General features: G+C 40.3%; 1 protein-coding gene across 2 annotated transcripts; it reads left to right on the top strand.

Annotated features, from left to right (window-relative positions):
• Positions 1–2,022: 2,022 nt before the first annotated feature.
• Positions 2,023–15,492, top strand: LOC122670642 (vesicle transport protein GOT1). Of its 2 annotated transcripts, none has more exons than XM_043867590.1 (7): positions 2,023–2,127; positions 2,462–2,546; positions 4,324–4,415; positions 4,505–4,585; positions 14,755–14,852; positions 14,954–15,064; positions 15,181–15,492. In XM_043867590.1, exons 2-7 carry the CDS (start codon positions 2,519–2,521, stop codon positions 15,194–15,196), a joined length of 426 nt encoding a protein of 141 aa, XP_043723525.1. In that variant the 5' UTR covers positions 2,023–2,127; positions 2,462–2,518; the 3' UTR covers positions 15,197–15,492. The 2 variants fall into 2 exon arrangements, with proteins under 2 accessions (XP_043723525.1, XP_043723526.1); XM_043867591.1 differs by having other exon boundaries at positions 2,024–2,127; positions 14,954–15,029.
• The last annotated feature ends 289 nt before the right edge of the window (positions 15,493–15,781 follow it).

Raw genomic sequence — 15,781 nt, 5'->3', positions numbered from 1 at the left:
TTAGATTCATATTACCTATAAAAAATAATAATAATAAAAAAACTTAGATTCATATGATAATCAGTCCACATGAATTGGGAGATCAACACGGTTATGTTTACCTTTGACAGTTGACCATTACAAAGCATCTCATCTCAGAAAAAGGTTGTGAGGTGTGAACTCAATAAGGAGCAGAATGAAGGTCTATCTATAGCCATGGTTTCAACATTCAACAGTTATATATTCTTCTTATTTAGGAATCTTAGGCTGTATTTGGTATGTATTCTTGGAACGCATTTTATGTCGATTTTTCATTATCGGAAAATAAAAACAACTACTTTTATCATCTGAGAATGCAAAATCGACTTGAAATGCATTCTAGGTTGATTTCGCATTCTTGAATGACAAAAGTAGTTGTTTTTATCGTCTGAGAATGTGAAATCAACCTACAATGCATTCCAATAATGCATACCAAACACAACCTAATTTTTTGTGAACTTTCCGAGAAAAATATAAATTTACATACCATGGCTTATTTGCAAGGATATTAGAAAGCTTGGCCTGAGGCCTAGGCTAGGCCAAGGTAAGCCTAGACCAAGCTCTACAGTGTCAAGTCAGGAACAACAATAGGCCAGAGTTCACAGGAATCGTTATCCCCTCCAATTTACAACCCCTTCCAATTCCTCCAATCCTCACATGGGGGGTGAAAATGACCACCCTACCCTTGCCCGAAACACTGTCCAAGGTGGGGTCCACTCCCTCCTATTAGAGGAATTGGAGGAATTGAAGGTGCCACGAATTGAAGGTGATAATTATTCAATTTCACAATTCCATGCTCAACCGGAGCCAAGTGTACATCAGGTAAAAAACAGTCTTTGATTTTGATATATAATGTGTGTTAGGTGTGTAAAAAAAGGAGATGTTAGGGAAAGTACAAACCAAACTAGAGCCAATCATATGGTGGATCGGGCTCTTCTCCAACGCTGAGTTCTCTCTAATGGGCATCCAATGGCTAAAGCACACATCTTGGTGCGCAGCAAGACAACCCAGCTGTTAGATGCTCACTAGGCACTCCCTGGGGCTGGGCTTGCTGAAGAGGAGCTGGATCCTCATATGGTACTATTAAAGGACATTTTGTCGGATATATAAATTCCATTTAATATTCACGATAATTAACGGGCTATGATTATCCTTAGGTTTCACCTCAAACGTATTCAACTAGAGACATGACTTGAAGAATCTAATGTAAGTAAACTTCAAGAGTAGAAGACGAACAATTAATGCAGTTGGTTATTACCATGGTTTGAGATATCGGTATCGTATCGCCCGTATCGGGCAATACATACTAGTTTTGCTAGTCACCGATATCGATATTGATACCATATCGATAGCACAGTACGGACAAGGGGTAAAAGTGTCAATAAACTCATTTTAAAGAAGAATCAAGGACAAAGTTGTCCAATACAGACGATCCAGGCCAATATCGTATCAGTATTGTATCGATTTTACAAGTTACCGATACTCGTTCTGATACCATGCACTAAAACCATGGTTGATACCTTGCCAACAGAGGTCAGATCTCCTGACTCCCAGGAGGTCATAGATCACCGTTCACTCTTCTTTGTTGTTCCGTTGAGACACTATTAGATGAGTAAAAAAAGGAAAAAAAAAGTAATGCAACTTGGGTTGCAAGAATGTGAATTTAGCTCGTCTCTAGGGAACCCAGCACGCCCAGGGTGCTGCCAGCCATTGAGCTGTGCCACACACATCCCTAGACGTGCACCAAGATGTGTGCGGCACAGCTCAGCCGCTAGATGCCCTGGCAGCACCATGGGCGCATGCCTCCCTGGAGATGATCCTGATCCCAGGAATGTTCCTGCTGCCGCCAATCACATGCACCGATTTGGAATCCCAAGGGTATTTTTTGGAAAATATAAAAACCTACGGAGGGTATTTGTGAACCTAAAGAAGGAAAAACAATCCCAAATTCCCAATCACCCCCCTCGTGAAAAAAAAACCCATCATTCTGCGTCGGAATAAAACAGGTCGTGAATCGTAATCAGCTCGAAAATCCCTAATCCGCTGCATTCGGATTTCCGAAAACCTTGAGAAATATAAGACACGAACTTCTCTCGTCAATTGGTGGAGGTATGAAGCCGATTCTTTATATTCTAACTTTTTCCCGCCCTTCCCCACCCACTTTCCATTTTGGAGATTGATTGGTTCTTCCAATTGGGTTTCTGGATTTGTTGTTTGTTTCGCCCTTAATTTGTTGGGCTTTTTAGACTATGGTGTAAGAATTAGGGGTTTTTTATTTTTACTTGTGATAACTGATAACCAATTGACCTATCCCTTCTCCTGGATATTGGAAGCTAAACAAATATGATACTTTTCCCTTTCAATATTCATTTTCTGTATTTACTATTATTTTCTTGATGAACATTATTATCCGACTTTCTTATGCCTATATTGCAGTTTCCAGGAAGGGGCTTTGGTTATTCTACTTGAAGATTAAGTAGGTACATTGGCAGCCTGCAGGATGGCTTATGAGATAACTGAACAGAAAAGTGAGAAGCTTTTACCTTATTTGAGGATTATGTAGGTTTTTAGTTCCGTGGTCATAAATTTGCTTGTCTTTTTGCATATGGGTTACTTGGTTCAGTTTGTTCTAGTCAAATTAGTGTTGAAAGGATTCCTGCTTTTAGCATATCAATTAACTCTCAATTACTGCATGGAATGTATTAGCATGATATCTTCCACTTTTGAATTACAATGAAAGCCTTTCCCACCATTGCCCTACCTATTATTCATTGGCTAATAAAGTTCATGTGCACATTCAAGTATGCTCCTTTCACCTTTGACAAGGAACTTAGAATGTTTTATTTGTGTAAATAAATGAAGGGTCAACTGGCACCTCGGGAAGTTTCGTTCTTGGAAGGAGACTGAAATAAGGCTGGACTCTTAGAGACCTATTCTAGCTTAACTAAAACACTTAATAACCAATCCTACCCAGGAGTTTCTTCTTCAGAGAAATTTGTCAATCCCAAATTTTTATTTGCTGGAATTCCTTGGAAAGTATTGACCATTCATTCTTTTCCTGTCCTTTTTCCAGTTCTATTGGGAAAGCAATTCTTAGACAATGTTGGCCCAATCCTAGAGTCATCCTCCCTTTTGACAGAGAATGGAGGTGGATCTTGAAAATATTTGTAGCAAAGTAAAACAGTAACTACCTGAACCAGAGAAGATCGAGAGAAGAGAGAAGAAAGAGAGAAAAGAGAATAGGAGGAGGAAGAAGAAGAACCAGCGATAGGTTCAGTGTATTTCCCTAACGCTACTGTATTATTTATAACCAAATCAGCAATCATAATTACAATAAGGAAAAGATAAGATCAAGAAAATAAAATAGGAATAAGACTCTTAACTCTAAGTCACTAATCCTAATAAACCACTAACTCTACGAACACCAACTTACTAACATAGACTCACGGTGGGACATTCCCCCAAACCGAGAGTTGTCAGCAATTTAACACTCCCCCTCAAGCTGGAGCATACAAGTCACCCATGCTCAGCTTGAGCTATGCAGTATTTCATTGTTATTGTAGCACATAGCTATACATTGGAATCTAGATTTGGGAAATCAATCTTTCTTAGACTCTGCAGGCTTTAGGCTGCTTGTTCCAAAATATCAATCTAATTTACAGGCATCAAAACTTTAATTTGGTAAATTGAACAAGATTTTTGCTCACAGTTGTGTTTAGAAGTTCTTGGATGGCAGTTGTTTATTTGCAATTAAGACAAACTCGTAACATATCACTTTCCACTTTCTAACAAGTGCCTGGAGAGCATTCTTATTGCTACAACGAGGGCAGCGTGTATCCTTCACCTTTCACTTTTGGATGGTAGAAAACCTTACATTTCCCAATACAAGGACTCATCTATAGAATAATGATGTCATGTATATAGTCAGGGAGCAATTTTTTGTATGGGGTTACTTGTTGCTCCTGTTCTTCCATTACTGCTGTCTCTTTGTGAAGGTATCCACTAGGATTACTTTGAAAAGTCTGTTTTATGCAATGATCTTATTTTATGTAACGTGTAGTGATTCATTAACTTTCATCATCTCTTGATGCATGGAGTGGTTAAGTGGGCTCCTTACTCTGATAAAAATCAATGTTTTCTGCCACTAAGTTATTAAATCTATTTTTTTTTCATCTATATAATTATAGTAGCATAGGTAATCTAGTGCACTATTAAATGTAGGTTCCAGATGTTCTTTCCTTTCATTTTCTTTTGGGAGAATTTAGGGATTTGGCTACTAATCCATTCAATGTTGTTTAAAAGCAGAGATTGGGATAGGTCTCATTGGTTTTGGCTTCTTTTTCACATTTCTCGGCATAATTCTATTCTTCGACAGGGGCTTGCTTGCTTTGGGAAATGTGAGGTTTTTTATAACCTTCATGAAGTATTATCTGATTCACTCCTTGATTAAAGTACCTTACTATCCTTACTGTGATTTTATTGTCAGATATTTTGTTTATTGGGGGTAGCCCTGTTGCTTGGCTGGCAATCAATGTGGCGACTCTTTACAAATAAAAATAATTACAAGGTATTTAAAAGGACATCTTGCAAATGTAGAATAATATGCATTTATTTTGAGCCTTTTTAACTGCGTGAACTGAACTGTCTTGTGAACTGAACTGTCTTATTTGTTAACTGGTTATAGCTTATCTTTAAGGATTTTGGGAGGGTGCTGGCAGTTGAAGTATGCTTCTTGAATGCAATTTGAATTACTTGTTCATTTTCTGATCAGTATCATTCTTGATGGGTGTGTGAGATCAAAGGCGGTTTCTTCAAGAGTGATTGCATCTAATTCGATGAATGGGGTTCTAGTCACCTAACTGGTTTAGGGGTAGAAAACTAGATAGTTTTCCAGAATCACAGTATAAGGAACCTGAATCAGATTCAAGAGGCAAGAAATAATAAAATAAAGGCAGTTCTGATTGGCCAGGTATTCTGGTTGTGTAAACCTAACACGATGCAGAGAAGAATGAAAAAATGCAAAACAACAATCACACAGTATGCACAAGGATCTACGTGGTTCGGCAAGTTTGCCTACGTCCACGGTGAGATGAGATCTGTTTCACTATCTGTTGGAACCGTTTCCTCTAAAAGGCCGACCTTATAGGAAAGGGAAGAAACAATATGTATATCATACAGGAGCTCTAACATGTCGGACTATCCAAAGGGGGACATGGGTGGATAAATAATTTTTTAACACCTGCCCGCTCCCAGGGGGACTCAATACCGTGACACCTGCCTGCTTTGATACCATCTTGGAACCGCTTCCTCTAAAAGGCCGACCTTGCCCTTGGTCTTATCATTAGAGAAGCCCGGTGGAATATCCATATATACCTCTTTCTCTAGCTCTTCATGGAGGAAGGCATTCTTCACGTCCAACTGCTGAAGATCCCACCCAAGATTTACAGCACATGACAATAACACTCTTACAGTATTGAGTTTAGCCACTGGTGCGAAGGTCTCCTAATAATCAACTCCATAAGTCTGGGTAAAGCCCTTTGCAACTAGCCGTGCCTTATAATGATCCACGGTCCCATCAACCTTCTGTTTGACCATAAACACCCATTTACATCCCACTGGTCGTTTCCCTGGAGGAAGATCCACAAGATCCCAAGTATGATTTTTTTTCAATGCTCTCATTTCTTCCAACATTGCTGGCCTTCCACTTTTCATCTGTGTAAGCTTCTTGCCAATTTTTAGGAATAGAAACAGAAGAAAGAGAGGACACAAATGCACGAAAAGACAGAGAAAGAGAATTGTAAGAAACAAAACGGGAAATGGGATGCTGAGTGCAAGTCCTAGTACCTTTGCGATGAGCAATAGGTAGGTCGGAAGGAGAAATGTTACCAGGAGAAGTGGGGTCTGGATCTAGAGTCGGCAACTGGATGGGTATTGGAGCTACGGTGGATTGCGGCTGCTCTCTTCTGGAACATCTTTTGTGATATGTTAAAATGTTGGGGTTGTCGATCCTCTTCTGAAATTTCTCAATGGTTCTTTGAATTGGTGTCAACTCCCCCTGAGTAGGAGCTTCACCATCTCCATTTTCCATAGTCTTCCCCTGTATAGGATTATCTAAAGGTGATGGGGCAGCAACCAAAGGTGATGGGGCAGCAGCTAAAGGTGATGGAGTTTCAAGAATAGTGGGCCCAAGGGAAGGAAACACATCCACATCTTCACTATAACTCTCCCCTTGAAGAGGTGGTGAAGAATAATAAGAAAGGCCTTCTTGGAAGGTAACATCCATACTGACTAGAGTACGACGGGAAGGGGGATGATAACACTTATAACCTTTCTGGGTTGGAGAATAACCCAAGAAAATACACTGCAATCCATGGGGTTCAAGCTTGCCAGGGGACCTGGTATCCCTAGCATAACACACACAGCTAAACACTTTAGGTGAAACCACAAATGACGAATTCCCAAACAAAACTTCAGCCGGACTACGGGAGTCAAGGGCCCTAGTAGGCAATCGATTAATCAAATAGGCTGCAGTGAGAACAACATCTCCCCAATATTGGGAGGGAACATGTTGAGCAAACATTAATGCTCTGGCCATTTCTAGTAAGTGACAGTTCTTCCTTTTGGTCACACCATTTTGGGCTGTGGTATCAACACAACTAGTCTGGTGAAGAATTCCATGGTCAGCAAGATATTTTTGAAAGTGACCCTCTTTATACTCTGTTCCATTGTCACTTCTCAAAACTTTGAGAGTGGCTTGGAATTGAGTTTGGATCATCTTATGGAAATGCTGAAAACAGGAAAAGACCTCACTTTTCGTGTGCAAAAGGTATATCCATGTGTTTCTAGAGAATAGTGTTACAGTTGCTTGTCCTCACACCTCTCTCAGATTTCGTTACAGAGAAAGAACTCTCGCTACAGGTTTATAGCGAAACCTATACAGGAAATTTACCGAAATACCCATATAGTCCTTAAAAAATTTCCCTCGGGGGCCCACAGAGGCTCCACACAACAGTCCAGTCATCAGAAGTCAAGACACCAATCCTCAATAGGTCGAGTGGTCTGTTTATACGGGTGAACAACTCTGCAAAATATGGAAGTCTGATTTCAAGTTATGGAGAGTTCCTACTGTGATTATGAACCTGAATCCCAGACTCAGAACAGAAATCTATAAGCAGAAGTTGGAGCATTAAACAAAATTTAATTATTGATCTAAAGTAATGAATAAGCAGTGAACAATATTCAGATCCATAATTAGAAGATTCAATTTTAGAAACTCAGATTTAAAGAAGTTTAATAACATTAAGGCCTCGTTTGTTTAGAGGGGGGTTATGGGGTGGGATTTTCTGATATATGGGTCTCACACACTCACATGCTAGTGGGGTGAGAGACTGGAATGGGAAAGTGGGGGGAGGGTTACTGTAGCATCCCACCCCACTTTGGTTGGATGGGATGGTTCGAGCTGAGGAGAGAGAATAGTGCAGTCGCTTCTACCTGTTCAATTTAGTAGAGAGAAAGTGCAGCAAAAAGAGTGAGATGAGGGAGTGTAGATTGAAACATGAAGAAGAAAAGGCTAAAAACACTGTTCACGTGAACAGTGGTGTGCTCCCATAGGCCTTGCATGAATAAGGAAGTCCAAGGAAATATTTGAGATTCTATGGGTCCCACAGAAGATAGCAAGAGAAGGGAGATTTTATTGCTGATTTAGTTACTATATACTTAAGTTTCTATTTTCGTAATCATGCGTAATTACTAAGTTGGAGTTTCTATTTAGTAGCTATTACTTATTAGCTTAGATTTTATTTGTCTTTAGTACTTTCTATTTTGGTTAATATCTAAGATCGATCTTAGTTTTTTGTACAAGTCTCAATATTGCTTTGTAAGGGACTTTCTATTTTGCTTTCTTTCCTTTCTGGTTTTAGCAACTTACATTGTATACGCAGTGGGCATATTGGGTCCTCCCAGTGATTTTATGAATGAATAAATTATTTGCTTTGTGCAATGAGAATCTGTGAGAGACAGTGAGGTGAGAGACCTCTGAGTGTGATACCCTTGGCTGAGATAGCCTTCCGCCTTCTTCCCCTTTTCTCTTCTCCAATCGATACTCTGTTTTCCCTTATTCTGAGTTATTTCTTTGGCCATCTAAGACCAACCGAGAGTCACATTGAAGCTGCTGTTACCTACTAGAATATCCATCAAGTTATCCTAAGGTTCTGGTTGTTATTGCTGCTGTTTGAAGGAAGGATTCCATCACCTGCGGTTTGTATTTCTTCAAGGATCCTGCTGCAGCATCAACTCCATTGATCTGTGCATCTAACCATCAGCTATTGCTTATATTTGGAGGCTTGATCCTGACGTACAACCATCCCTCAGATACTGATTTGGAGTAGATCTGACAGCTGAGTTTGTCTATGCTCAGCTACTTTTGAATTTGAAACCTACCCCTTCTATTTTCATGTCATTCTGCATCTAGCCATTTACTTGGCCTGAGATTTTAGGAGTTATTTACTCCTTCGAGAGCCAAACTCGATGGGAAAATAAGGCCCATCCAATGTGTGTAGCTATTGTCTCTACAGTTGGTTAATTTTCTGGTTGTTTGACCTATTTCAGACCTGCAGTAATCCCATTATTGCTTCTGTTTATTGTTCTTTTAGGCTGGGGTTATTCCATATCCTTGGTAGGAGTTGTAAGGTTAGTTTAACCTATTGTTGACCAGTGTTTATTACATATTCCTTTTTTTTGCAGAATACATCAGTCATTTTCATATACTGTTATCAAGTCTGAAACAACAACAACACCATAGCCTTATCCTAACTTAATGGGGTCGGTTACATGGATCCTAGAAGAGTCAGCAAAATATTAGTAAAGAAGTGAAAGGGGGGGGGGGGGCATACAACTTCGCGCAATTCTAGGGCATCGTCCCTTCTTAGCTATGTACCGCTTCCTAACTGCCCAACATTCCGCTCTAGACCTTGAAGACGGCGTGTAATACAACAACATCATCACATCATTACAGTCCAACTAAATGGGGTCGACCACATGGATTCTAGCTCTCCAATCAGCTCTATTTGAGGTCATACCAGAAACAAGGCCTAGGCTAAGTATGTCCTTCTTCACCACTTCTCCTATGGTTATCCTAGGCCTGCCCTTGGTTCTTTTGGTTCCCTCAATCAGGATCAGGTCACTCCTTTGAACTGGGGCATTTGGAGGCCTCCGTTGAACATAGCCATACCTCAAATGACTCTCTCTAAGTTTGTCATGTATCGGAGCTACTCCTAATTCAGCTCTAATATGGTCATTCCTCACTTTATCCTTCCTAGTTTTCCCACTCATCCATCTCAACATCCTCATCTCTACAACACCCAGTTTATTTATATGACACTTCTTCATAGCCCAACATTCCACCCCGTACATCATAACTGGTCTAATGGCAGTCCTATAAAACTTTCCTTTAAGCTTTAAAGGGATACGCCGATCCCACAAAACTCCGGTCGCACCTCTCCACTTCATCTACCATATTTTACTCCTTTGGGCAACGTCGTCATCTACATCGACCTCCTTGTTTACGATTGATCCCATATATCTAAAGTGGTCACTTTGCGGGATCTCCCTCTCATCAATATTCACCACCTCATTATCCGTCCCAGAGTGGCTAAAGTTACACACCATATATTCGTTTTTAGTTCTACTTATCTTCAGACCTTTTGATTCCAAGGTAGTTCTCTATAGCTCCACTTTGGCATTAATCCTTGCTTTTGTCTCGTCTACCAAAATAATATCATCTGCAAAGATCATGCACCATAGGATCTTATCTTGTATGTCCCTGGTAATGTAGCTCTAAATAGGAAAAGGATCCTATTAGAGGCCAAGCAACAAGGTCTCAATGGGGCTGCTGGTTCGAATGGGCAGAATAGGTAAACTAGGGCAGAATTAGGGTTAGGATTAGGGATTAGGGATTTGAGCTAGGGTTTTATTTAGTAATGATATGCAGGTCAAAAGGAAGCTAATGGAATAGGTTTTGAATAGGTTTAAACAGAAATTAAAATTCTGAAACTCTAGGGTTAGGGTTCCGGGTTTTAGGTTTTAGAAATTAGGTCAAATTTAGGGTTTTGAGTGGGATCTAAGGGCTGGGGCTAAGGCCGAGTTTTCTAAACAGGGAGGGGGATGTTCGACTGTAATATGAAGGTTTTCTGATGGCTGAATTGGGTGTTACAGAATTTAGGGTGTTTTTGGGTTTTATGTGAGTGAGGGGATTAGGGTTTTTGATGGACTGTTGAGGCTGCAGGTTAGGTCGAGTTGAGGGAGGGCAGTAAGGGATCTGTGGTTAAATTTTGGATGAAAACTGATGAAGGATGAAGGCTGGACAGGTTCTAGATGAATTAGGGTTTATGGGATTCAAACTAAAAATAAAGGGATCGAATGGGGAAGGAGAAGGAATGCAAAAAACAGAATTTAAACTTCAAACTCACAGCAGGAAACCCACCGGCAGCAGCTTGATAATTGAAGGAACCTCCCGATCGTCTCGATGCAAGGAGTCGCAGGAATCCACCCACCCTATCCACCTTGAAATCCACGAGGATACACTCACAAAGGAGCAGGAACAGCAGCAGCAGCAATCGGCCAGCAGCGAAAGAGTCTTTTTTTATTCAAAATTCATTGTGGGGGAGCCCTCCACGATTCACTTTATTTATAATACGGTTTTATGCCAAATCCTACTACAAATTAAAATCTTCTCCTTCACAAAATCGTGGAAGGGAGAGATTAAATTCTAACTTAACTAATTAAAACAGTGAATTGACTAAGATACCCCTATTAACTCAAATTAAAAGAATCTAACTTAAAATAACTAATTAAAAAGAAGATTCCATACTAGCCAATAGGATTTAAGGACCTGTTAACCAATAGGAACACTTCACTTAAATTAGACCCATTGAACCAATTGGGTGCAACCAATTCTAAACCGGTTCAATCTAAAAACAGAAAAATAAACTTAGTATGGAAAATAATAATCCTAATCTCTGGGTCCCTAATCAAGCCCTAAGGTCAGGGCTTCTTCTTCTTCTTCTTCCTACCTGGAGCTGCATCACCTGGTTAGGTCGTCCATTATAAGCACAAACAAATAAGGGCTTAAGGCTGATCCTTGGTGTAACCCAATCATGTCTGAAACCAGTACCTAATTTGGGTTATATTGTGATCTTATTTGGGGTTGAGTCAATTGTGATTTAGCCTTACATTAGGAGAGAGATGGCAGGGCAAGGTGGTGACCATGGGGTGAGATGAGGGAGAGGAGAATGCCTTCAAATGGCCCGACTGTTGAAGCTTACGGAGAGAGGCTGTCTGCAACTCAGAGAGGACCGGTGGCCATGGGGTGAGATGCAGAGCAAGGCGATGGCATTTGATTTTCTTCTGATGCTGTGGCGATGTCAATCTGGATCGCGATTGGAGGTGGGCTCTGTTTTGTTGCCGCGATATCTCTCTGTAAGATGGCAGAGTCTCCCATAATAAAGTCACGGAGTTAAATTTCTTCAATCCAAGGGGAGTAAGGAGTATCATTCATATGTTCCGTTCATTTGTTCGCTGAAAAATAGAACCAAAAAATCATCTTCTCAGTTGCTTCTTTCCTTTATCATTTCACACTGCTACAATTTTCTATTCTCTTGCAAACTGAAAACCAAGGTTGTGAGTAACATGTTTCATAACATTTTTTTTACTGTTGTACTGCTGATCTCTTCAGGTCTTCACCATGCCTCCGTCAAATTAGAGCCGAGTGGATGTAATCTCTCCGAAAGTAGTTGGGTGAACGATTCATCTCCTTTTTACGACTCATTGAGCTGTCCATTTATCGGTGAGGGATTTGATTTCCAGAGGAATGGAAAGCCAGACAAGCTCTATCTCAACTACAGATGGAAACTCACGGCCTGTGATTAGCATGCATTACACCTCAGTGCCACATGCAAAGTACAATAAGGGACAGAAAATGGCTTGTACACATTTACGTTTCCAGAGCCTCTTGAATCTGCAACCACAACAATCCCTCCTACCCTTCTTCTCTGTGAACCCCCTGTCCCCTGCAACTCCTCTTCACTGCAAGCCACCTGTCCCTGCTACTCCTCTTCCTCGCTTTACGTTACTGGACCTACAGGTTGGGCTGGGGCTCCGCGCTCTTTCTCGTGAGCTACCCACTGATTTTCATGATCTGAAACCCCACTGTTACTCATCTTCCACACGATCCCCCTCCAGCCTTTGCGGTCTGAAATCCCACTCTCCTTCCCACAACCTGAACACAAAAAACTACCGTTGCCCAAAACTTTCCCTTAACTTACCTGTGAGAGTCCCACCAAATCGGTGGGACTTTGAAAGAACTGGGGTGGAGAAAGCAACGAATCGGCTGAGAATCTGACATTTCTTAGATTGTCTGTTCTAAATCCCACCCTATACAATAAAAAACCTAAATTCCATGTTTTTGGGAAAATTTGAACAACTATCCCACCCCACCAAAACCCTTCTAAACAAACGGTCCCTAAGGGTTCTTAAAATTTGATCTGGGAATTAAAACTGATTTGAAACTTAAGAACTAAAACAGTACATTGATGGCAATAATAGCAGGAATTAAGGATGAATCAATGTTGTAGCTGAATTGTAGCTGAATAACCAGAATAAAATGAAGAACCAATGTTGTAACTACGTGGTTTGCCAGTGTGGCTACTTCCACTGTGCAAATGACTGTTTGGACTATAATCCAAATCTAGCCTAGGTGTAATGCACATACAATTCACATTTAGCGGCACCCACCGCAAGAAGCAACAACCCTCAATTTATGTGGCATCCACCACAAAGGAGCACCAACCCCCAATTTACGTGGCACCCTCCATAAAGGGGCTACAACCCCTCTATCAAGCACCCACTTGATAGCGTACAATGATATGGTTCACAATGACATATGCAGATGCCTACAATTAGCCCAATGTATTGATTTTGGAGTTTTGTCAAACACCTAGATTATAGTCTAATAGCCTTACAAGAAAGAAAGCACAAATTAAAAGGTTACATACAATGAGATGTTCCCCCTTGTTTTCTTCCACTCACACTCTCCACCTCAACACCTTTGGAGCTTCAAACACTGTTCTTGAACGAATAGAACTCTCCTTGTGTCTTTCTCACAAACCCTAGGTTTTTTGGGTGGCTTTTCTCCGCCTATTTCGACAACCCTTGATGCACTCTTGATGAACTTGAAGAATCCTTCACAGATGGTGCAAGATCAATTTACGGCTTGAAGGCAATCTTCTAGGATTCTTTTCCATGGAGACTGCTGCAAGATCAATTTACGGCTTGAAGACAATCATCTAAGGTTCTTTTCCATGGAGACTCTCTCTTCTTTTCTTCTCTTGAGTGGAGTGTGTTCCCTTTTTTCATATAGCCCAATACCCCCTTTTATATGCAAGTGACAACTTAAGCCAAAAAGACCACGAGTAGCCTCATTTGACCTTCAATTGCCTCTGGTTGACGGTCACTGAGGCACAGCCAACATTGACTGAGCGTGTATCGACTCTTGGTCGACGTCGACACCTTCTCATTGGGCGTCGACCTGGGAATGATGGACGTTGATCTCCTCAGATGAATGACCCAATGCATGTCGACCTTGGATAGACGCTGTTCGACCCTGAATACTTTCAGTTAACGTCTACTGAGCATCGATCGGGCCTCGGTCGACGTCAACACTCATCATTGAGAGTCGACCCAAGTGCAATGGGTGTTGACCTGATCTGATGCTGCCCACTTCACTTCTTCGCCCTTTCACAGCGGCCCTTCTTCAATTTTCACATCAGCGACACATCCTTGTATTCTGGTGAGTGTTTTTATCAACTGCTTGTGTTGACAACAATGACAACACTGCTTGTGTTGACAAAAATGACAACTGCTTATGTTTGTTCCAGCTGTCACTTTATTTTTAAGTAGAAGATGACGTACCCGAGTCAAGTCCTGACCCCATCAACCAGTAATCATTTTTTGTTTCAATGGAGACTTTGTCGCCGTATAACCTACAATATTGATAACTTATGAAGTCTGGGAAAGACGCACTTCAAACCCAACTTGATTATGTAGAATGGAACACACTTATGGATTACAGTTATATTGGAAAACCAGTTGTTCTGGGCATCCAGGAAGGAGGTTGGGTACTCTGTCTCGAGCTTGTATTGCAAATGTGCAATGGGGCATTGATATAATTGATGGTTTGTTGAATCAAGATCATAGTAGTCATATTCACATGAGCATGTGGAAAGCTTCCGCCATCTTTATTAAATCCCAATTCTCTACTTGTCTATAAGCTGAGGTTGAATGTTTGGATTCAGGGTTGAATTCAAATTAAGCATGTAAATTTGGGTGCAATCAGAGTTCCTTTCATTGATATTCTTAGGCTTGTGTTCCGTAAAAGAAGTCTTGTGATTGCTGATTCCACGTTTTTCTTTGCTGTTTTCTAGAACCTCTAAACAACTTTTTTTAGGGGGGGGGGGGGCGAGGAGTTTTTACTTGGATACAGCTTAAGGTAATTGATTGATAACAGAAAGTTGGAGGGATGCACTTTTTAATTAAATAAATAAATAAAAACTGAGCAATTGCTTTGAATTTGTCTTACACTGTTGTTTAACTCTGATGTACATTGTTTGGAAATTGGATATTGGATTGTGAGGGAATGAAGCAGTTACATTGGAATTTGATTGATTTTTAATTTTTCTGTAGGGCTCTCTGTCTTTTCTTCTTGGGCTATTTCTCATCTTTGTTCGGTGGCCAATTGCCGGTATCATAATTGAAATATTTGGTTCTGTTAATCTCTTCAGGTCCGTCTCATGTCTTCAGTAGCTTTTTACACGAAGCTTGTGTCCTATTGCTCATATACTTCTGCTGTTCTAATTTTTTTTTCATGAAATTTTTATTACAGTGGCTTTTGGCCTTCTATCAAGATTTTCATTTTTCAAGTTCCTGTCTTGGGATGGATTCTACAGTACCCGTTTTTGGTAGGCCTTATGGATATGTGGTTTTCATGTTTAGGATATACTTTTGAGTGCCTGCATAGTGTTTTCTACTACCTTTTTCTTTTGGATTTACAACTCATGTATTAATTGGTCTGACTGACAATTGTTTTCTGTTGTCTGTTGATAATTGCAGCTCCTTGATCACATGAGAAAAAGGGTCTAATTGAAAATCTTTTGGTGCATGAAACCTGCTTTTGTAGTTTTTTAACTTTGAACAAGGTACTCTATTTTCTCCTATTATCAATGAGTGCCCACTGGCAGCAATAAACATGACAATCGACGTTGTAACGTAGATGCATAGGAGTATGTTGGAGTGTCCCTTTATGGAAATTTTTTTTTTGGCAGTACATGTAAAAGTTTATAACATTTCATTTCCATATTGGAATCTGTTGTAAAAAATATAAGGGCTTTGTGATATTATATTGAAAATGAAGTTGTTAAAGCATGTATATAGCCAAAACACCCATGATATACAAAAAATATATATTTGTTTTTGTGAATAACATGTATAATAAGTAAATAACAAAAAAGCTATACAAGAGAATATGAGATTGCTTTTATGGTGATTTCTTACTCTTCCTTTTTTTTTTGGTGGGGGGGGGGGGAGGAGGGGGTTACGACAACGCTTAGTTGAGCTGGTTAGTTCAGGACCTTACAGTTTGCAGTGTATTCACATTTCTTTTTTTAGTAAAATTTTGAAGTGTCTTCCCCCCCCCCCCCCTTCTGTGCATTTA

This window comes from Telopea speciosissima, chromosome 8, assembly GCF_018873765.1.
Source record: "Telopea speciosissima isolate NSW1024214 ecotype Mountain lineage chromosome 8, Tspe_v1, whole genome shotgun sequence".
Lineage (NCBI taxonomy): Eukaryota > Viridiplantae > Streptophyta > Magnoliopsida > Proteales > Proteaceae > Telopea > Telopea speciosissima.
This window is presented reverse-complemented; position numbering and strand designations above follow the sequence as displayed.